Source organism: Vulpes vulpes, chromosome 15, assembly GCF_048418805.1.
Source record: "Vulpes vulpes isolate BD-2025 chromosome 15, VulVul3, whole genome shotgun sequence".
In the NCBI taxonomy this organism is placed as follows: Eukaryota; Metazoa; Chordata; class Mammalia; order Carnivora; family Canidae; genus Vulpes; species Vulpes vulpes.
In genome coordinates, this window is record NC_132794.1 from 61,417,477 (window position 1) to 61,441,994 (window position 24,518).

Genomic DNA, 24,518 nt, shown 5'->3' on the forward strand with positions numbered 1-24,518 from the left:
AGTTCATTGAGCTTTGGCAAAATAGTATATCCTTATAACCATCACTGCAATCAAGTGCATCACTGCACTTCCTCCAAATTTCCTTTGTCTCCCTTCCCCCAAATCTCTGACCTCTGACCATGGCCCATCCACTCACTGATCTGCATTCCTTCGTTACAGATTAGTTTTCCCTGTTCTACAGTTTCATACAGATGGAATCATAAGTATGTACTATTTTATGCCTGGCTTCTTTTGTTCAGCATAATGATTTTGAGATGCATTAATGTTGTTGCATATTTTGTGGTTCATTCCCTTGTATTGCTGGGTAATGTTTGTTTATGGATGTACTGAATTTTGTTTATCCATCAATTTGTAGACATTTCTGTTGTTTCTAGCTTTGAACTATTAGAAATGAAGACACTATGAATTTTTATATACAAGTTTTTATGGAGACACATGTTTTTGTATAGGCACATCCAGCGATGTTGGAAAAATACCTAAGGGTAGAATTTCTGAGTATTACAGAAAGTGTATGTTTAACTTCACAAGAAACTGCCAAACTGGGTTGCCTGGGTGGCTCAGTGTGGTTGTGCGTCAGTCAGCCTTGGGCTCAGGGCGTGATCCCAGGGTCCTGAGATCCAGTCCTGCATCAGGCTTCCCTGTGGGGAGCCTATGTCTCTGCCTCTCTCTCTCTCTGTGTCTCTCATGAATAAATAAAAATAAAATCTTAAAAAAAAAAAAAAGAAACTGCCAAACTGTTCCAAAGTGATTGTACCATTCTTCATTCCCACTAGCAATATAGGAGAGTTCCAGTTAGTCTGATCTTCATCAGCACTTTGTATTGTCAGTCTTTCAGAATTTTAGCCATTCCAGAGGGGCAGCATATTAGTATCTCATAGTGGTTTAATTTGTATTTTATAACTATTGATCTTGAACATTTTTTCATGTTATTGGCCATTCATATATCTTCTTTTGTCTATTCCTTTTGCCCTTTTAAAAAAAAGTATTGAATTGACATAGGAATTCCTTATGTTTCCTTATATAATTCTTTTGCTAGAATATATAGTGAAGAGTTTCTCACAGTCTTACTTGGCTTTTTTTCTTAACAGCATTTTTCAAAACATAGTTTTAAAGGTAGATGAATTCCAGTATTTTATTTTATTTCTAGTTTTTGCTTTTTTAACCCTATTTAAGAAATCTTTGCCCAGTCCAAGGTCAATGAGGATTTTCTCCCATGTATTCTTAAGGAGTTTTATGGTTTTAGCCTGTGTGTGTGTGTGTGTGTGTGTGTGTACATGCATATATAAATAGATCTGTAACCTTTTTCAGGTTAATTTTGTATATGGCATGAGGGTAAGGTCAAGGTTTATTTTTCAGACAATCAACATTTGTTGAAAATACTATTCTTTCTCAATTTAATTACCATGGCACCTGTGTAGAAAATGAATGGACTATATATGTGGGTCAGTTTCTGGACTATTCTGCTACATAGATCTCTGTATGATCATTGATCTATATGTAGTATATAATTCATCAATAAAACCATGTGAAGTGGAGTTTTCTTTTTAGAAGGATTCTAATTGCCAGCTCACTTTATTTAGTGGATATGAGTCTCTTCTGATTTTTTATTACTTTTTTGGGTCAGTTTTGATAATTTGTGTTTTTAAAGAAATTTTTCTATCTCATTTAAGTTATTAAATTTATGGGCATAAATTTGTCTTTTCCTTTATTATATTTATAATGCCTGCATGATCTGTACTAATGACCCCTATTTTTAATCTCTCATAATATTCGTTGTTCCAAAGTCTGCTTACTCTGCCTGATATTGTAGTAATTCCAGCTTCATTATGTTTCATGTTTGCTTGGTATATCTTTTTTCAACTTTTTATTTTTCATCTCCCTTTATATTGAGAATAGGTTTGTTGTAGCCACCATATAATTGGCTTTTGCTTTTTCACCCACTTCAGTGGTGTTTCTATTTTATTGAGATGTTCAGGCCAATTATGTTAATGCATTTTTTGATCAGATTTAAAACTGTCATCTTACTATTTTTCTGTTTTTTGTTTTTTCTAACTCTGTTTTATTACTTTTTTCCTCTTCTGAATTGAATATTTTTTAGTATTACATGTTTTCCTCTACTGTTGGCTATATCTCTGTTTTATATTTTTATGTTCCATTTAACTCAAAAAACATATTTACATGGGTAAATTACATAAAACACAAAAACATATTTGCCATATCACAGTCTACCTTCCAATCATGTTATACTCTTTAACACATAAGACCCTCACAACAATATACTCCATTTCTGCCTCCTTTCCTTTCTACTTTTGTTATGTTTACTTTTAAGTGTCATAAATCTCACAATATTTCTTTAAATGGTTATATTTTAAACAGATTGACATATGAAAACGCCTTTGTATTTGCCAGTTTTGGTATTCCTCATTTTTTTAGATCTCTTTTTTCTATATGACAGCTTGAAATAACTACCCTTTCAATTTTTGTGCTGCCCTTTGGTAGTCACTGATTCTGGTGTTTGTTTCTTTGATAAAAGACCATATTTTTCCTTACTGAATTTTTTTTTGAAAATTGTAGATTCACAGGAAGCTGCAAAAATAACAGGTCCTTTAGACCTCAGTTTCCCTCATTGATAGCATCTGACATGATGATAGTACAATATAAAAACCAGGAAACTGACATTGGTGTAATCCACAGGCATTATTTGGGTTTCACTAGTTTTGTGTGTGCTTCTGTGTGGTTGGCCCCTTACATTTTTTAAGGATATTTTCCACTAGATACAGAATTATCAATTAAAACTTTCTGTCTTTTTTTTAGTACTTTAAGGATATCATTCCATTGTCTTCTGGGCTATGTCATTTCTGACAAAAAGTTCACAGAAAATCTTTTCTTTCTACTCTGTATTTTTGTATCTTTTATCTTTGCTTTCAAGACATTCTCTTTATTACAGGTTTTCAGCAATTTCATAATGATGTGTTTTCTTAGTTTTGTGTAAGGAGTGTATTTATTCTGCTTGAAGTTTGTTGAACTTTTTGAATCTGTGGGTTTATAGTGTTCATCAGATTTGGAAAATTTTGACCATTATTTCTTCCAATATTTTTTCTTTATCCCGTCTCTCCCTCCCCCAATGTGAAACTTCAATTGTACTTCTCTTAGACTGCTTGATATTATTGCACTTAAAATATATCAGTGATATTAGGTCACTAATGATTTTGGCCTTTTTTATTTGGATAGATTCTATTGCTATGTCTTCAGTAGTTTACTGATCTTTTCTTTGCAGTGTCTAATATGCTCTTATTCTTAACCAAGTGAAATGTTCATTTTGATACATTACTCATCTATGGAAGTTCCATTTGATTCTCTTTTATATTCTCAATGTCCTCATTATATTAACATATATAATTAAAATAGCTGTTTTGACAGCTTTGTCTGATGGATCTGTCATATTTCTCATTTATGGATTTGTTTCTATTGACTACTGTTTCTTCTGTATATCAATCACATTTTCCTGCTTCTTGGTTTGGTTAGGGATTTTATACTGAATGCTAAACACTGTGAATATTATATTGTTGAGTGCTTGTGTTTAGTGTGCTCTTTGAACACAGTTATTTGCCAGTTTAGTCCCTTTGAGACCTGTTTTTAAGTTTGGCTGGGATGTGTCTAGAGTAGAGTCGGGGAATAGTTCAGCTGTACCACTAAGGCTTCCCTTAAAGAGACCTTCCAGAATCTCCACTGAATGCCTCAGATGATCACTAAGTTCTCTCCTTTCTGTCAGGTTAGAGATCAGGTGTCATCCTTCCTTGTGTGAAGTATGTTTGCATTGTTCTGTTTCCATTCCCTGATTGTTCTTTGCTGGCCTTGTTGGGTTTCTCTGTATGTAGGTGCGGCCTCGTCCTCAGTATACTGGAAGGATATCCTGTGTAGATTCCTGAAGCTCCCTCCTAATGGAGTTCCTCCTACTTGAACCCTTCTCATAAATTCTAAGGGCCTCAGTCTCCTCCAGCTTCCATCTCTGTCCCTCAACTTAGCAGACCTTGGCTCTGTTTGTATTTTCTCCACATTATACCCACAGTGTGGACATTGCCTCCAGGCAGAATGCTGGGGTGATTGTAACACTACTCCATTTATTTGTCTTCTCTCAGGAGTCATAATCCTACTGTTTTCCTTTATCTCTAAATAGTTATATAACACATTTTGTCTATTTTCTTTAGTTTACATTGTGTTTTTATCTTAGGTTCTTATTTCATCATGAGTAGGAGCCTTCATCTTTGTTTTAGGGTTTTTTGAGGGTTTGGGTTTTTTTGGGGAGGGGGGTCAAATTATAGTCAGTAGGTACATTCCACAAGTTTCTGTGACCATGGATTATGTCACACAAACATGCCTATCACTAGTAACTCACTTAAAAAAAAGTCTGCTCTCTTTTTCTTTCATTCCAGCTAAAATTGAGGTTTGTGTCATTTTCTAAAGATGCTTTGTTCTTTGTTTCCGTAGCAAAGCGCCTCAAAAGCATTTTCTTTATTTCTTCAAGTCCTTATCTTGCAAAGGAAGCTTTTAAATTTTTGCCTGTATGTATCCTGCAAAGCCATAATTTTAATGGTCCTTATCTTCATTTAATATTGCATAGTTTACAAATTGCGATCACATACATATGATAGTTGTGTGTAGTCATATGGTTTTATTATATAGATCTGCACCTTCCCCTAGCTCTTTATTCCCTTTTCCCCAGCTTAAGTTTCATGGTGCACTACTTAATTATCCATTTTATATATTCTTAATTTCATGTGCCCATCATTTATGTAGAATAGTACCTGGCACACAGTAAATGCTTGATAAATGTGCTGAAGAAGTAAGTAGGTATAGATATCATTACTACCAATTTTAGATATGGGAACTGAGTCTACCACAGCTCATAGGTTCTCTGACTCCATGTTCATTGCTTTTTGTATCTTAGCACTTTTTTCTAAAACCTTATCTGATCATTTATTCTCATCTGATTATTCCTCTTCTGAATTACTGTGACAATTTGTGTTACTCTTAAAGCATTTACTACCATTTTTACCCTGTGCTGTGATTACTGATACAATACCTCTCTCTTTTCTTGCCCTCTCCCAGTGCTTTATGAATGCTTTAAAAGTTAAGAGAGGTTGGCAAATTATTTCTTCTTGGATCTCATAGTATTTGAGCTTTTAAGTGAGTTTTTAATTTCTTTAAGCTGTCTAAATTTTTCTCTTAAAAAAAGCTAAAATAAAATTCAGGGCTTAAGGTCTTTCCTAAAATTTGTCTTTAACAACATGTAAACTGCTTATTTTTTGGTAACAGTAGATTTGCTTTACTATTTTTAGCATATAAGGTATTATAAAAAATACTGGTATCTTGTCTACTTTGTAAATTACAAAGTACTTGAATGTGATTAAAAATAAATGTTTTCAAAAAAATAAATGTTTTCAAGTTTTTGGTAGGTTTTCCCTTTCCTTAGTGGATTTGTTCATTTGGGAATACTTTATTTCCTATTTTACTTTTCTAATGCCTTTTTTCTTTTTCACTTCTCCCAAGAAGGGAGCCATATTGATTCACTGTTAAAGGAACATAATGTGGTGTAGGATGGTTTTCATTTTTCTGTGAAGTAGGTTACAAAGTCACCAGCAGGAAAGAGAAGGGCAAAGATTTATTTTCATATTCTTTGGAGAAGAGGCTAAAATGAGGCAGCTAGAATTGTGGACTTTGTAGCTAATAAGAATCTCTGCCTTTTCCATGTGAACAGTGAGATAAATCAAGCTTGCTTTTACTGTAGCTACCACCCACAAAGCTGTGAAGAAGGCTGGTGATAGCAGATGGTATCCATACACAGTTTGATTTGTTTAGAAACCTACATAAAGAGCAGCATGTGTTTTGTTTTGTTTTGAACTTAATTACTTAGGGCCAGGGAGATCAGTTTTCAAATAAAACAGTGATACAGCCAGGAGAAAAAAATTTATAATAAAAGAAGAAAATAGACAACTATATTTTTAATTGCATCATTTCAATTCCATAATATTTATTGAATCTCTGTTGTGTATAAGGCTCTGTACTAGACATGGTAGGGGATGCAAAGAAGGGTGAGTTAAGTATTACAAAATAAATTCAGTTGAATAAACATGTCATTAGTGCCTCCTCTGTGCCCCTAAAGTTCTGAGAATGCAGAACTTTAGGATTCCCTAAAGTTCTGGTAATCCTCAGTGAGCTTACATTAATAATGTGGAAAATGAAGTAAATGAATAGTTTCAGTTCTGCACAGCAGATACTGTGATATATGTGTGTCAAGATGTAGAAGCTCTGAAGAAAGGGTACCTAATTCAGCCTGGGAGGAGAATGAGGGAAGGCTTCCTGGTGGAGGTCAAACCCTCATGAATATCCCTCATTGAGTCTTAAAGGATGAATAGGTGCTGGCCAGGTAAAAATGAGCAGGGAGGAAAGATCAAGGAAGAAGGAAGAGCATGAGATAAGCAAAGGCTCCGAGACAAGAAACATCATAGCTGTTTGGGAGAGTTCCATATACTGCTGATATATCTGAAGGGTAACATCTTGCAGGAGATAAGATTATAGTGCCAGATAATGGTAGACTCTCTGTGACAGCATCCCTTAGAATATTTGCAGACATACAAGTCTAAATCTACCCCAGGATGTAGAACATTAACCCATAACTTGATTTTTTGCTCAAGAGTTGGAATTTGCCCTGTAAGGCTAATGTAGAATGCTCTGTTTTGAACAAATATTTCTTTTTTAAAAAAACATTTTATTTATTTATTTTGAGAGACAGAGAGAGAGAGAGAGAGGTGAGACGTAGTTCAGAGGGAGAAGCAGGCTCCCCACAAGGAGGAGCCCAACGCAGGACTCGATCCTGGACCCCGGGATCATGCCCTGAGCCGAAGGCAGACGCTCCACCTCTGAGCCACCCAGGCATCCCTTGAACAAATATTTCTTATATGATATACTTTGTTGGGTTTATACAAACACAGTATTTATGAGAGTTTGTGCCTTACATAGTTGTTATGAGGAGGTTCCCAAAGGAAGAGCTATAGGTACAAAGAGTTGCTTATAAAATAAATATAGAGGACCTCTATACTATATAAAAAGAGATAGAACATTCCAAACAAAAAGTAATTTGAAAGCCTAATTCTTGACTACATCTTTAAGGATATATCTGTCTAATACCAATTCAGGGTAAGAATTCCCAGAGACCTCTCACTCATTGCTCAGCCCCCAGCCTTTGACGTGTGTGTGTATGTGTGTGTGTAAAATTTGGGAGAAAGCAAGGAATATGGAAATGGAAAAGCAGAATAATAGAGGGAACTTATAAATGTTCCATATATCTCTTTTACCATATAGGAATTAGAAAGTAAAAGAAGACTACAAAAACAGGCTGCCACTAGCCAAAGTGCTACAGAAGTTCGGTTGAATAGAGCTCTAGAAGAGGCAGAAAAGTACAAATTGGAGTTAAGTAAATCAAGGCAAAATTACAAGGTATGGAAAAATTGAATAGTTTTGGTAATGATCACCTTTGGTAACTTTTCGCAAGAGTCAAAAATAATAGTTTTTAAATTTTAATTCTTAATGTTATGTGAACATTTCTATTTTCAGAAGCACATTCATTATTGTTAATGTAATTTTCAACAAATCTTTATTGTGTGCCCATGTTATATGCCAGACATTTTTCTAATCTCTGGGTACAAATGGTAGGAAAGAGTCTCTTTTGTATCTCAAATCCATTTCCTTCTTTTCTTTACTCACTTTTCTAATATTATGCAAAGGGCTACTTTATAGGGCAGTGGTTCTCAAACTTGAGCATGTATCAGAATTACCAGGAAGGCTGGTTAAGACAGATTGCTGGGCCCCACACCCAGAGTTTCAGATTTAGTAGGTCTAGGGTGAGGCCTGTTTTAACTAGTTTTAATAAGCAGTTTTAACAAGTTCCCTGGTGATGCTGATGCCTCTGGTTCTGAGACAACATTTTGATAATCACTGTTGTATCCCAGTATCTAGCCAATGATTGGTATAGAATTAGCGCTCAATGCCTGAAATAACTGTTGAATAAATGAAGGCTCAAATATCGTTGTGTATGAAAACTGTTTGCATACTCTATAAATTTTGACTAATTCAATTTTGGTTCTTTGTCAACCTAAAAGTGATGCTCCATTGGAATCTCTCCCTTTGGATAATACTGAATAATTTACACTTAACAGAGGCTTGATGAAGTTAGGAGCCACCTTTGTTACATACACAGATGATACATTTCCAATAAACTAACAGCACTTAATAGGACATAAAACTAGACTGAACTTGATAAATCCTCCAACATATTTAACAGAGGCAAAATGTGACAGTGACTACAGAGTTTTGAGATATCTTCTGTGAGATAGTTTGTACTGTGTAATCAGACTGTGTTCATGTTCAAGAGCCATCGGTGATGGTATGTTGGAGATTTATTAACAGAAGTTATTAAATGAATGAGGAAGTTATCTTTATAACTTGCCAATAATTAGCATGCTATTGGAATATTATTTCCAATTTGGTTCACTCTGGAGGGATTTTGAAGAAAATAAAATGGAATAACCATGTATATGTCAGGATTTGCTAATTCTTAGTTGTTGATGTTTTAGCACAATTAGAGAAGTAGAAGGAAAAACTTGTTTCCATGACAGCAATAATCCTATTGAGCCATTTTGCAAATTGATATACCAAGTCCTCATTAATTAAGTTTAAAACCATCAACACTGTAAAAGCAAGTATGTTCGAAACAAATTTCTGATCCAAAGTCTGCATTATGGGTGATCAGTTTAAATGCAGTAGGAGAACATTTTGTAACTATTTGCTATCAAGTAGACATTTTGAAATCAGAGTTCTTAGATGTAACTTATTTTAGATTTCTGAAAAAATATGTTTATGAGTCTTAAGTTTCTGATTTTTTTCAATTATTTTGCTTCATTTCTAACTTGTCTTTTTTTTTAAAAAAATTTTTATTTATTTATTCATGAGAGATAGAGAGAGAGAGGCAGAGGGAGAAGCAGGCTCCATGCAGGGAGCCCGATGTGGGACTTGATCCCAGGACTCCAGGATCACGCCCTGGTGCTAAACTGCTGAGCCTCCCCTAACTTCTGTCTTTGAAGGACATTTTGGGTTTATGCTGTTTAGTTTTTCCTTGTAGTCTAGTCTATATATAAGTTTTTTTGTGAGGAGGTATATTTTTTCCATTTTAATTCTTTGTACCTTGCTTCTCATTCTAATTAGACATATGATTAGGTAGATAATTAAAATTATTCAGGTCTGTATGTTTAAGAAATAGTAAGGTTTCCATAAAATAGAACAAGATTGACCCCTAGTCATGAAAAAGTTAAAGATTTATTTTAAAAAATGATATATTCTGCACAGAGGTTAGGAAACTAATCTGGCCTTAGAGTAAGAGTAACTTTTGAAATGAAAAGTCAGTCAAGTTAAATCAGATGCTGCATGAGTACAGGGACCCCAATTCTCTCATTCTGCTGTGTCTCAGTGCCTGGAACGTAGTAATTGCCTCTGAAATATACTATAGGAAGGAATGAGGAAAGACAACTTTGTGATGGTTTAATTGGAATTCTTAAAAACAGAGCATTTGATTAGATTGTTTGCTTATGGTCCATTTAAAATATGTCACCAGGGATCCCTGGGTGGCTCAGTGGTTTAGTGCCTGCCTTCGGCCCAGGGCATGATCCTGGAGACCCGGGATCAAGTCCCACGTCGGGCTCCCTGCATGGAGCCTGCTTCTCCCTCTGCTTGTGGCTCTGCCTCTCTCTCTCTCTCTCTCTCTCTCTCTCTGTGTGTGTCTATCGTGAATAAATAAATAAAATCTTTAAAAAATAAAATAAAATAAAATAAAATAAAATAAAATAAAATAAAATAAAAATGTCACCAAGTCCATGTTATTTCATTTAGGAACAGATAATTTCAAATTCTTTATTAATTCATTTAGAAATATTTACAAAGGCCTTCTAGGTACCTGCCAGACCTTTCCTAGAGACTGGAGATACAAAGGTGATAAAAATAAATAAATGTGATCCCTGTAATCATATACTCCCTGTAGTGGAGAAGCTGTGTGTTATTTAGACAATTCATCAAGCAAAACTGAGGTGCAACTGTGATTTGAGCAGGTAACCAGGTAAAGGCATGCTTTTTTAAAAAATGTAATTCTGAGTTAAGATCTGAATAATATTAACAAGTTATATGCTAGGAAGAGATTATGGACAAAGGGAATCCTATGTATAAAATGGCTCTGTGGTAGGAGAAAAAACTAGGTCATGAAAGTCAGGGATGGAAGTGAAGAGAATGTTGTGAAGTGAGGCCTGAAGCAGGTAGAGGCCAAACCATCTAGATCCTTCAGGCTGTGTTAATATTTGGGGTTTTATCCAAATATAGTACAACGCCACTGCATGGTTATTTTGAACAAGGTAAGGGGAGACTATGCAGTGATCATATGTGTGCCTGGAAAGTATTTTTGTTTATTGTGTGGAGAATTCATTGGAAGGAGGCAATGAATTCTGGCTAAAGAGTAGCAGTGTGAGAGATGGAGGCAATGAACTCAGGTTAAGAGGAGCAGTATGAGAGATGATGAAGTAGCTTGGACTAGACTGATAGTGGTGGAAATGGAGAGAAATAAGTATCAAAATACATTGAAGAGAGAAAAATTACTAGGACTTGATGATGGGTAGAGATGGAATTATGGAAAAGGGAAGCTTTTGAGAGGATGTTTTGACTTTTAGTTTTCAGAACTAGATAGATAGTGCCATTCCCTGGAGTAGGTTTGGGAAAGATTTTAGAACATCTTGAGATTCATCCCATTGTTCCATGTGACAGTAGTTCACTTTTAATAATTTTACACATGGTATAAATATAACAAACAATACCATCTATTGATGGACTTAGGGTTGTTTCCAGTTTTCACTATTACAAATAAAGCTGCCATGAACATTCACATATATGTCTTTGTGTAGACATGTGTTTTCATTTCTCTTGGGTAAATACCTAGAATTAATAAACATCTGGGTTTTATTATAGATGTACGTTCAACTGCCAAACTGGTTTCCAAAATGGTTTTACCAATTTATATTCTTAACAGCAGTATATAAAAGTTTTAGCTGTTCCATGTCATGACCAACATTTGACATAGTCAGGCTTTTACATTTTACTGTTCTAGTGGGTGACTAACAGTATGTCATTGTGGTTTAGTTTGCATATTCCTAATGACCAGTGAATAATACAGACATCTTCATATGCTCATTTGCTGTCTTGAGATTTTCTATTTTCCCCAGTTTTATTGAGATATAGTTGACATACAGCATTATTAAGTTTAAGGTGTATAGCATAATGATTTGATTTATATATTGTGAAATGATTACCACAGTAAGTTCATTTAATATCCATCATCTCACAGAGATACAAAAAATAAGAAAAGCTTTTTTCCTGGTGATGAGAATTCTTAGGATCTATTCTCTTAACAACTTTCAAATATACCATACAACAGCTAACTATAGTTATCATGTTGTATATACATTACATCTCTAGTGTTTTATTATAACTGGAAGTTTGTGCCTTTTGACCACCTTCCTCCAATCTCCCCTCCTGCCTCCCACCACTCCCTACATCTGTTAACCATAAATCTGATCTGTTTTTCTTTGCATTTTTAAAAAGAGTTTTTAAGTATAAGTATGATCACACAGTATTTGTCTTTCCTTGTCTGACTTACTTAGCATTATGCCCTCTTGGTCCATCCATGTTCTTATGAATGGCAGGATTTCTCTTATTTATTCCACTGAGTGTATATATCACAATTTCTCTATCCATTCATGCATTGATGGACTTTTAGGTTGTTTCCATGTCTTGGCTATTGTAAATAATGCTGCCGTGAATATGGCATTGCAGATCTCTCTTTGATGTAGTATTTTCATATCGTTTGGATATATTCACAGAAGTGGAATTGCTGGATTGCATGGTAATTATATTTTAAATTTTTTGAGGAACCTCTAAACTGTTTTCTATAGTGGTTTTACCAATGTACAATCCCACTAACATTGCACAATGTTCCCTTTCCTCCACATCCTCTCCATCATTTGTTGTCTCTTGCTTTTTGATGATAGCTATTGAGATTGAATGCAATTCTTATCAACATTCTATCAAGATTGAAGATACTGTTTTATTTCCCCTTTGATTTCTTCTTTGACCTGTTGGTTGTTCAGGAGAGTCTAGATACCTTCTTTGGTGAAGTATTGGTAAAAAGTTTTTTACTCTTAATAATTTTTAATGAAGTTTAATTTATAGAAGTTGTAAATCAGCATAAAAATTGTAAAGTTAGTACAGAGCATTTCTGTAATCTTCAAACACAGTTTCCTCTGAAACTAACATATACATTAGTATGGTACATTTACCATAGCTAATGAATGAATCAATAACGTTATTCTCTAAAGAGCATACTTTATTAAGATTTCCTTAGTTTTTAATCTCTTGGTTCATTTTTAAAAATTGAGTTGACTTGTTATTATAAATGAGCTATAAGAGTTTTTATGTATTCTAACTACATGTCTTTTGTCAGATATATGCTTTGCAAGTGTCTTATCCCTTGCCTTTTATTTTTGTAACACTTCTTTTGAAGAGTGAACTTTTAAATTTTGATGTAGTCTAAACTGTTTTTTCTTTTATAATGTGCTTCTTGTGGCCTATTTAAGAATTCTTTGCTAAATCTAAGGTCACGATGATTTACTCCTATGTAGTTTTCTAGAAGTTGCGTAGCTTGAGCTTTTGGGTGAATTTTTTATAAGGGTCAAGGTTCATTTCATTATTGGTATATATGGAGCACTATTTGTTGAGAGATTATCCTTTACCATTGAATTGCCCTGACACTTTTGTTGAAAATTAGTTGCCCACATATGTGTGCTACTATTTCTAGAACCTCTCTTCTGTTCCATTGATCTCTGTGTCTGTCTTTATGCTAATAGCACACTGTCTTGATTATTACATCTTTATAATAAAATCTTGAAAGCATGTAGTATGATTTTGTTCTTTTCAGAAATTGCTTTGGCTGTTTTAGGTCCTGTGCATTTCCATATAATCTTAGAATTACCTTGCCTATTTCTACAAAAAGTTTTTTTGGAGTTTTCATTGGAGTTGCACTGAATCTGTAGATCAATTTGGGGAAAAGTGGCCTCTTAACAATACTGTGTTTTTCACATCATGAATAGAGCATATCTATTTTGTAAGCCTTCTTCATTTTCTCTAGGCAATATTTTTGTAGTTTTCAGCCTACAGGTCTTATACATTTCCCCCCCACACTTAGCCCTTAGTATTTAATCTCTCTTCATGTTACTATAAATTTTTAAAATTTCAATTCCCAATCATTTGTTGCTAGAATAGAGAGATGCAGTTTACTTTCATATATTCAATTTGTATCTTGAAACTTTGCTAAAGTCTAGAATTTTTTTCGTCTAGAATCCTTAGTATTTTTTTTAAGATTTTATTTATTCATGAGACACACAGAGAGGCAGAGACATAGGCAGAGGAAGAAGCAGGCTCTCTGCAGGGAGCCTGATGCAGGACTCAATCCCAGGACCCTGGGATCATGACCTGAGCCAAAGGCAGACGCTCAACCACTGAGCCACCAGGCACCCTGAATCCTTAGAATTCTACACAGGCCAAGGGTAGGCGTAGTTTTTCTATAAAGGGCCAGCTAATAACTATTTTAGGTTTTGCGGGCTGATATGGTCCCTGTGGCATATTCTTCACCAGATTTCTTTCTTTTTTTTTTTTTTTTTTTTTTTTAGTTTATTTAGCCTTGTCAAAATAAAATCATCCTTAGTTCATGTGAAAATATTTTGAATTTCAAATTCAATTTCTTTAACAGATACAAAAGTATTCTATATAGAGGCTATCTGTATCTTACTGTGTGATTTGGGTGTTTTTCAAGGAATCTCTCCATTTTATCTATGTTGTCAAATTTATTATGGTTTCAGGTCTCACATTTTTTTAAATGTTACTGCCTTATTGTCCTTTAAATAACTGTCTAATCTATAGTGATGTTCCTCCACATTATCATAGGTTTCCTTTTTTTCCCTCATTCTTAATATTGGTTATTTGTATCCTCTTTTCCTGCTCAGTCTTACTAGAGCCTTAGTAAATCTGCTTTCATTGTTTTTCCTCAGTTTTCTCTTTTATTGATTTCTGCTCTTTGTTATTTCCTTCTCTTTTCTTTTTTCTTAAATTTTTTTTTTTTTTTTTTTTTTTATTTTATGATAGTCACAGAGAGAGAGAGAGGCGCAGAGACACAGGCAGAGGGAGAAGCAGGCTCCATGCACCGGGAGCCCGACGTGGGATTCGATCCCGGGTCTCCAGGATCGCGCCCCGGGCCAAAGGCAGGCGCCAAACCGCTGCGCCACCCAGGGATCCCCTCCTTCTCTTTTCTTAATTGGGTTCAGTTTGTTCTTTTCTAGTTTATTGAAATGGAAGGAGACCTGTGGTTTGAAACCTTTCTTTTCTAATATAAGCATTTAACATTATAAATTTCCTCTATGCGTTCTTTCAGCTAAACTTTGATTTGTCACATTTTCATTTTCAGAATACCTTCTAATTTTCCTCATTTCTTTATTACGAGCTATTTAGTAGCTTGTCATTTCATTAACAAATATTTGGGAATTTTTCCAGATACCTTTCTTAATGATTTCTAATTTAATCCCATAGTGGGCATACCATGCCTTTGTTCTTGTTTTGTTTTGTTTTAAATTCAAGCCTAGTTAACATACAGGGTTATATTAGTTACAAGTATACAATATAGTGATTGGACAATTCTATATATTACTCTGTGCTCATCATGAAAAGTATACTTTATAATCCCCATCACCTATTTAACCCATTGCCCTACTCAACTCCCCTTTGGTAACCATCATTTCTTTTTCGTTAACTCTCGATTTGTCTCTCTCTCTCTCTCAATCACTCCTTCTTTTGCTGTGCTTATTTATTTTCTTAATTTCCACATGAGTGAAATCATACAGTAGTTTTCTTTCTCTGGCTGACTTATTTCGTTTAGCATTATACTCCCTTAGTTCTATCCATGATGTTGCAAGTGGCAAGATTCCATTCGTTTTTATGGCTGAATAATATTTCATTTTGTATTGGATATACACCATTTCTTTATCCATTTATCAGTTGATGGACACTTGGGCTGTTTCTGTATTTTATTATTTTAAATAATGCTACAATAAAGAGAGATAAACATATATATTTTTTTGAATTTGAATTTTTTTAATTACTCTTGATATTCTTTGGGTAAACACTGAGTAGTGGAATTACTAGATCATATGGTATTTCTATTTTTGAATTTTTTCAGGAAACTTCATATTATTTTCCACAGTGGCTCACCAGTTTTCATTCTCACCAACAATGCATAAGGATTCCTTTTTCACCACATCCTTGTCAACACTTGTTGTTTCTTGTGTTTTTTTTATTTTAGCCATTCTGGCATGTATAAAGTGATACCTCTTGCGGTTTTGATTTGCATTTCCTGGATGCCCATCTATATGTCTACTCTGGAGAAAAGTCTGTTCATGTCTTTTACTCATTTTTAATTGGATTATTTTTGGGGGGGTGTTGTAGAAGTTCTTTATATATTTTGGATGCTAACCCTTTATGGGATATGTCTTTTGCAAATATCTTCTCCCATTCAGTAGGTTGCATTTTAGTTTTGTTGATTATTTCCTTCACTGTGCAAAAGCTTTTTGTTTTGATGTAGTCCCAATAGTTTATTTTTGCTTTTATTTCCTTTGTCTCAGGAGTCATATCTTGAAAAATGTTGCGACAGCTAAAGTCGGAATTACTGCCTATGCTCTCTTTTAAGGTTTTTATGGTTTCAGGTCTCACATTTAGACATTTATCCATTTTGAATTTATTTTTGTGTGTGGTGTAAGAAAGGGGTCCAGTTTCATTCTTTTGCATGTAGCTGTCCAGTTTTCCCAACTTGGCTTGTTAAAGAGACCATCTTTTTCCCATTGCATATTGTTTCGTCCTTTGTTAAAGATTAATTGACCATGTAATTGTGGGTTTATTTCTGGGCTCTCTATTCTGTTCTGTTGATCTTTGTGTTATTTTTGTGTCAGTACCATTCTGTTTTGATTACTATAGCTTTGTAGTATGACTTGAAGTCTGCAATTAGGATACCTTTAGATTTCTTTTTTTTTAAAGATTTTCTTTATTTATTCATAAGAGACGCAGAGAGAGGCAGAGAGAGAAGCAGGCTCCCTACAGGAAGCCTGATGTGGGACTCGATCCCAGGACCCTGGGATCATAACCTAAGCCAAAGGAAGATGCTCAACCACTTAGCCACTCAGGTACCCCTAGATTTATTTTTCTTTTTCAGGATTACTTTGGCTATTTGGGGTCTTTTGAGGTTCCATACAAATTTTAGGATTGTTTGTTTTAGTTCTGTGAAAAATGCTGGTGGTATTATTTTTTTAAGATTTATTTATTTATTTGAGAGCGAGAGGTGAGTGTGGAGCAGTGGGAAAGAATCTCAAGCAGACTCCTGAGTGCTGATCACAAAGTGGGGATTGATCTTACAATCCTGAGCCGAAATCAAGAGTCAGATGCTTAACCAACTGAGCTACCTAGGTGCCCCTGCTGGCTGTATTTTGATAGGGATTGCATTAAATCTGTAGATTGCTTTGGTAGTATGGACTTTTTAACAGTTGTTCTTGCAATCCATGAACATGGAATATCTTTCCATTTCTTTGTGTTGTCTTCAATTATTTTCATCAATGTTACACAGTTTTCACAGTACAGGTCTTTCACATAGTGAAAGTTTTACTTCTTTACTACCAATGTGGATGCCTTTTGTTTCTTTCTGTTCGATTGCTGTGGCTAGGACTTCCAATTCTATAGTGAATAAGAGTGATGGGAGTAGACATCCTTGTCTTGTTCCTGACTTTAAGGTAAAGCTCTCAGTTTTGCACCATTGAATATGATGTATGCTGTGAGATTTCATAGAAGGCCTTTATTATGTTTAGGTAAACCTACTTTGTTGATGGTTTTTTGTGTTGGGTTTTTTAAAATCATGAATGGATGCACTTTATCAAATGCTTTTTTTTCTGCATCTATTGAAATTACTATTATGGTTTGTATTCTTTGTCTTAGTAATGTGATCTATCATGTTGATTGATTTATGAATGCTGAATCACCTTGGCATCCCAGGGATAAATCCCACTTGATTGTGATGAATGATTTTTTTAAATGTACTGTTGGATTTCATTTGCTAATATTTTCTTGAGGATTTCTGCATATATGTTCATCAGAGAGATTGGCTTATAGTTTGTTTTATTTTTGTTGTATCTTTATCTGGTGTTGGTATCAGAGTAATGCTGCTCTTATAGAATAAATTTGGAAGTTTCCCATCCTCTTCTATTTGTTGGAATAGTTTGAGAAGAATAGGTATTATTAACTCTTTTTAAAATATTTGGTAGAATTTTCCTGTGAAGCTTTCTGGTTCTGGACTTGTGTTTGTTAGGATCTTTTTGATTACTTATGCAATTTCATTGCTGGTAATTAGTTTATTCAAAATTTCTATTTCTTCAGTTTTGGTAGGTTATGTGTTTCTAGGAACTTATCAGTTTCTTTCAGGTTGTCCAGGTTGTGGCATATAATAATTCTTTGTATTTATGTGGTGTTTGTAGTCATTTCTCTTTTGTGGTTTTATTTGAGTCCTCTCCCCTGCCCCTCACTTTTTTTCTTGGGTCTTGTTCGAGGTTTATCAATTTTGTTGAGCTTTTCAAAGAACCACCTCCTGGTGTCATTGATCTGTTCTATTGTTTTTATAGTTTCTATATCACTTATTTCTGCTATAAGCTTTATTGTTTCCTTCCTTCTGCTGGTTTTGGGTTTTGTTTTTTCTTTTTCTAATTCCTTTAGGTGTAAGATTAGGTGGTTTGAGATTTTTCTTGTTTCTTGAGGTAGACCTGTATTGCTATAAACTTCTCTTTTAGAACTGCTTTTGCTACATCCCAAAGGTTTTGCACTGTTGTGTTTTCATTTTCACTTATTTACATGTAATTTTTTATTTCTTCTTTGATATCTTGGTTCACCCATTAATTTTTTAGTAGCATGTTATTTAGCCTCCATGTATTTGTGCTCTTCCCAGATTTTTTTCTTGTGTTTGATTTCTAGTTTCATAGCACCATAGTCAGAAAAGATACATGGTATGACTTCAATATTTTTTAATCTGTTGAGACTTGTTTTGTGGCGTAAATGTCTGCTCTGGAGAGTGTTTCGTATGTGCTTGAAAAGAATCTCTATTCTGCTATTTTAGGATGTTCTGAATATATCTGTTAAGTCCATTTGGTCCACTGTATCATTTAAAGCCACTCTTTCCTTGTTGATTTTGTTTAGATGATCTGATCTCTCCATTGATATAAGTGGGGTGTTTAAGTCCCCTACTATTATTGCATTACTATCCATTAGTTCCTTTATGTTTTACTGTTTTACATATTTGGGTGCTTTCATGTTGGGTATATAAGCATTTACAATTGTATCTACTTATTGGATTGTCCCCTTTATTATTTTATATAGTCCTTCTTTGTCTTGTTAGTGTTTTAAAATCTATTTTGTCCAATATAAGTACTGTTACCCCATCTTTCTTGACATCCACTTGCACAATAAATGTTTCTCCATCCCCTCATTTTCAATATGCAGGTGTCTTTAGGTCTAAAGTAAGTCTCTTGTAGGCAGCATATAGATGGGTTTTGTTTTTTCATCCATTTTGTCACCCTCTGTTTCAGTTGGAGCATTTAGTCCATTTACAGAGTAATTATTGACAGATAAGTATTTAATATTTTGTTACTGGTTTTGTGGTTGTTATTGTAGTTTTTCTGATTCTTTCTTGTCTTGCTCTCTTCCGTGGTTTCCTAACTTTCTTTAGTGATATACTAGGATTCATTTTTCTTTATTCTGTGCATATTTATTACTGATTTTTGATTTATGGTTACCATTAGGTGTGTATATAACATCTTCTGCATTTAGCAGTCTATATGAAGTTGATGGTTGCTTAAGTTTGAATCCATTTTTTTCTCCTACCTTGTTTTAGGTTTATGATGTCATATTTTATATCCTTTTATGTTGTGAATCCCCTGAGTATTTTTATAGACATACTTATTTTTACTGCTTTTGTGTTTCCTATTTTTCATACTCTCACCGATCGTCTTTACTTTCTACTCAAAGAGTCCCCTTGAATATTTCTTGTAGGGCTTGTTTAGTGCTTATGAACTCCATTAGTTTTTGTCTGAGAAAAAAAAATTTTTAAGATTTTATTTATTCATGGAGACACACAGAGAGAGGCAGAGGGAGAAGCAGGCTCCCTGCAGGGAGCCTGATGCAGGACTGGATCCCAGAACCCCAGGATCATGCCCTGAGCCAAAGGCCAGATGCTCAGCCACTGACCCACCCATGTGCTCCTGTCTAAGAAACTCTTCTTCTCTCCTTCTATTATGAATGATAACCTTACTGGATTGAATATTCTTCACTGCAGGTTTTTCCCTTTCAGCACTTTGAATGTGTCATGCCATTTTCTTCTGGCCTGCTAAGTTTCTGTTGAAAAATCTGCTGATAGCCTTATGGGCTTTCCCCTTATATGTAACTCTTCTTTTCTCTTGCTGCTTTTGAGTTTCTTTTCTTTCTCACTACATTTTGCCATTTTAATTTCTATGTCTTGGTATGGACCTCTTTGAGAAGATTTTGTTGGACAATATCTGTGCCTCCAGGATCTGGATATCTGTTTCCTTCTCCAGATTAGGGAAGTTTTCAGCTGTTATGTCTTCACTTAAATATTCTGCTCTCTTTTCTCTCTTCTTCTTCTTAATCCCTATAATGTGAATATAATATATTAAATGTGGTGGAGTCACTGAATTCCCTAAGTCTATTCTCATTTTACATAATTTTTTTCTCATTTGCTCAGCTTACTTTCTGTCACTCTGTCTTCCAGATCATTAATTTGTTCCCCTCCTTCCTCTAGCCTATTATTTATTCCATCAAGTATATTTTTTAATTTCAATTGTTTTTTCTTCATCTCTGATCAGTTCTTTTTTTAAAATGTCTGTGTTAAGGATCCCACTAATGTCTTTTACTCTTCTCAAGTCCAGTATGTTTATGATCATTACTAAATTCTCTGTCAGGCATATTTATCTCTGTTTCTCTTAGGTGTCTTGCTAAGATTTTGTCCTGTTCTTTCATATGGGACATATTCCTCTCTTAATTTTGCCTAACTCTCTTTGTTCCTGTGTGTTGGGAAAGTCAGCTACCTCTGTTGTGCCAAAACGTAGTGGGCAGGGGGTGTAGGGGTGTATTTTTAGCAAAGTGGTGCTGGTCCTCCAGGGGATGAAGATGTTGGGAAGACCAGGCATCTGGGGTGCTCTGCAGGTTGCACAGGAGCAGGGAAGTGAGGGGTGCAGTTTTACCAATGTGTGCATGTCATCTGTAGGAGGTTGGGAGATGCAGTATTGGCAAAGATTGCACTATTCTCAGGGAGGGGACCTACAATGAAGGGACTGAAGCAGTTGTATTTGGAGGCAGTAGGGCATGGTCTAAGCAAGTTAGGTAGTGAATGCAGATGCTGAGCTGGTTCCCATAGGTGATCATGTGATTATGCTTGGGGGCAGGAGAGGGAAATGGAGGCTGCCAGCTCCTTTGTTCCTAGAGAAGTTCCTCAGGGAACTCCGAAGTTAGTAACTAACTCTCTCAGATGTTTTTCTTTTCTTTTTATAGATTTTATTTGAGAGAGCAACCTAGAGAGAGAGCACACAAATGGAGGGAGGGACAGAGGTGGAGGGAGAAGCAGACTCCCTGCTAAGCAGGGAGCCTGATGCAAGGCTTGATTCCAGGACTCCAGGATTGTGACCTGAGCCAAAGTCAGATGCTTAATCAGCTGAGCTACCTAGGTGCCCCCAGATGTTTTTTCAAACTGCTGCTTTAAGCTGTGTCTCTGGGGCTGTTTTTTGTGCTGACTCTTTAAGGGTGGGGACTACGCTTCCTCTTGTCCTCTGGGATCTCCCATAGCTGGGCCTGCTGATTTTTAAAGTTCCAGGCTTTTAGTATCACTGGTTGTAAGAACTCTTGAAATTTGACCCCTCTGATTTTCACAGCCAAATGCCATGGGGCTTTGTCTTCCCTCTGCAGGCTCCCCAGTGTGATAGTCTGTTTCTCACCCCTTTCCACACCTATGGCTTCCTCTCTCTGGTGGCCAGACCTGTGGGGTTTAGCTGCCAACTGCATATCTACCCTTCCCACTCTCTTTGATGTGGCCTTTTCTCTACATTCAGTTGTGGAGTTTGTTCTTCCAGTTTTCAGGTCATTTTCTGGGTTATCTGCACTGATGTGTTACCTAGTTGTATCTCAGGACAAGGTTAATTTAGGGACCTCCTACTCGGTCTTCCCTGAGCATTTGTTCTTATTTGAATCATTGTAAATTTATAGAGCTTTGTTTTATGGCCTGGAATGTGATTTAAATTGGCATATGTTCCCTGTCTCCTTGTAAAGAATGTATATTCTGTGTTTACTGGGAGGAGTATTCAGTAAATGTCAATTATGTCAAGTTGCTTGATAGTGTATTCAAGTCTTCTGTATCTTTACACATATTTTAGTTACTTGTTCTATCAGTGATTGAGAAGGGGTACTGATCTCCAAACAGAATTGTGGATTATTTCCCCTTTTTTAGTTTTGGCAGTTTTTGCATCATGTACTTTGGAGGCCTAATGGTAGATACATTAAAATATAAGATTGTTATGTCCTCATAATGAGTTGAACCCTTTATTATTGTGATACAATTTATATTCCTCATAATTGTCTTTGTTGTGATATACTCTTAGATATTAAGTAACTGCAGCTTTTTTTTTAAGGTTTGTTTGTTTCTTTAATGTAGTCTCCATGCCCAATGAGGGGCTTAAACTCATGACCCTGAGATTAAGAGTCACATCATGTGCCCTACCAACTAAGCCAGCCAGACACCCACTTTAGTTTTCTTTTAATTAGTGATAGCATTAGGAGATCTTTTTTCCATCCTTTTACTTATAACTCCTTTGTATCTTATATAGGCAGCATACAGTTGAGTACTTTTTACTTATTCATTCATTTGTTCAATGTCACAGTCTCTGACTTTTCAATGGAATGTATAGAATTACATTTAATGCGATTATTAATATGGTTGGATTTAATTTTGTTCTTGTTTTTTATTCCTAATTTTCTTTCTTTCCCTTCTTTCTCTCCTTTTGAATATTCTTTTAATGATTCCATTTTATCTCCTGTATTATCTCAACTTTTCTATGAACATTTTAGTATTTATCATACACTTTTTATTTTTTATTTTTTATTTATTTTTTTATTTATGATAGTCACAGAGAGAGAGAGAGGCAGAGACACAGGCGGAGGGAGAAGCAGGCTCCATGCACCGGGAGCCTGATGTGGGATTCGATCCCGGGTCTCCAGGATCGCGCCCTGGGCCCAAGGCAGGCGCCAAACCGCTGCGCCACCCAGGGATCCCCTATCATACACTTCTTTAACTTACCATTGTCTGTCTTCCAGTAATATCACAGCACTTTTTGAATAACGTAAGAACCTTTTAGTAGTGTACTTTCATTTACTCTCGTACCATTTTTGCTATTGTTATATATTTTACTTATACACAAACTCCACACTACATCATTACCTTTTGCCTTAAAGAATTACCTTTTAAAATTAAAAATTAGGGGATCCCTGGGTGGTGCAGCGGTTTAGTGCCTGCCTTTGGCCCAGGGTGTGATCCTGGAGACCAGGGATCGAGTCCCACGTCGGGCTCCCTGCATGGAGCCTGCTTCTCCCTCTGCCTGTGTCTCTGCCTCTCTCTCTCTCTCTCTCTGTGTCTATCATGAATAAATAAAATAAAATCTTTAAAAATAAAGAAATTAAAAATTAATTTTGAAAAAAATTAAAAATTAATTTTGGTATAATACACATAAAAATACCCTTTTATGTTTTAAGTGTACAGTTCATGGTATTACATATATGCACACTATTATGCAGCCAGACTCCAGAACTTTTTTTTCATCTTGCAAAAACTGAAACTGTGTTCATTAAACAGCAATTCCTCATTCCCCTTTCCATCACTCTGACAACCACAATTCTACTTTCTATCTTTATGATTTTGACCACTCTATATGGTGGTTTACATCACATAAATGGTTCATACAATGTTTCTCTTTTTGTGACTGATTTATTTCACATAGCATAATGTCTTCAAGTTTCATCCATGTTGTACCATGTGTCAAAATTTCATTCCTTTTTAAGGCTTAGTAATAATCCACTGTGTGTGTGTGTGTGCACGCGCACTTGTGTATGTGTGTGTATACAAACAAACCAGCCACATTTTGTTTATCCACTAGTCTGTGGATAAATACTTGGGTTGCTCCCACCTTTTGGCTATTATGAATAATCCTGCTATGAACATGAGTGTACAATTAATTATTTTAAGACCCTGCATTCAATTACTTTGGATATATGTCCAGATGTGGAATTACTGGATCATATGGTAAATCTTTCATTTTTTAAGAAACAACCATATTGCTTTTTTAAGAAACAACCATATTGCTTTTCCACACAGCTGCATCATTTTGCATCCTCACCATTGATGCATGAGGATTCCAACTTCTTCTTTTTTTTTTTTTAAGATTTTATTTATTCATGAGAGATACACACAGGGAGGCAGAGACATAGCCAGCGAGAAGCAGGCTCCCTCTTAGGAGCCTGATGCAGGACACAATCCCAGGACCCTGGGATCATGACCTGAACCAAAGGCAGACACGCAACCACTTAGCTCCCAGGTTCTCAGGGTGCCAATTTCTCTGTATCCTCATCAGCACTCGTTTGTTGTTTCTTTTGCTTTTGGTTTTATTTTATGGTAGTCATCCTAATGTTTATTAGGTGGTTCTCTCATTGTGATTTTGGTTTGCATTTCCCTAATGAGTGGTGATGCTGACCACCTTTTTATGTGCTTGTTAGTCATTTATATATCTTCTTTGGAGAAAGGTCTAAAAAATACGCAAAGGACTCATTGTGCTCTTTTAATGATTTGGAGTTCTTTACATATTCTGGATTTTAACTCCTTATCAGATACATGATTTGCAAATATCTGCAAACCATTATATAGGTTGCCTTTCACTCTGTTGATTTTGTCCTTTGATGTAGTCCAGTTTATTTTTTCTTCTGTACTGTTGGTGTTCTAAGAAATCCTAACCAAATCCAATATCATGTACCATGTCCTCTGTTTTCTTCTAACAGTTTCATAATTTTAGGATTATATTTAGATGTCTAAACTAACTAAATTTGAGTTAATTTTTATATATGGCATAATATAGGGGTATAAGTTCATTATTTTGCTTGGGGATATCAAGTTTCCTAGCACTGTTTATTAGAGAAGATGTCATTTTCCAGGCTTGACACCCTTGTCCATAATCATTTGTTCT

At 35.3% G+C, this 24,518-nt stretch overlaps 1 protein-coding gene across 5 annotated transcripts in view; it reads left to right on the forward strand.

Annotated features, from left to right (window-relative positions):
* The window catches only part of TEX9 (testis expressed 9), a 55,695-nt gene that overhangs the window by 25,635 nt on the left and 5,542 nt on the right, over positions 1 to 24,518 (forward strand). For 3 of the 5 annotated variants that reach the window (XM_025997534.2, XM_072738598.1, XM_072738596.1), the window contains one exon: positions 7,363 to 7,497. The exons of 1 other annotated variant lie outside the window; for it this stretch is intronic. In XM_025997534.2, coding sequence (XP_025853319.1) covers positions 7,363 to 7,497 — 135 coding nt within the window. Of the gene's footprint in view, positions 1 to 7,362; positions 7,498 to 14,289; positions 15,231 to 24,518 lie in introns of those variants that run through there. One more of the 5 variants, XM_072738595.1, reaches the window with a different exon arrangement.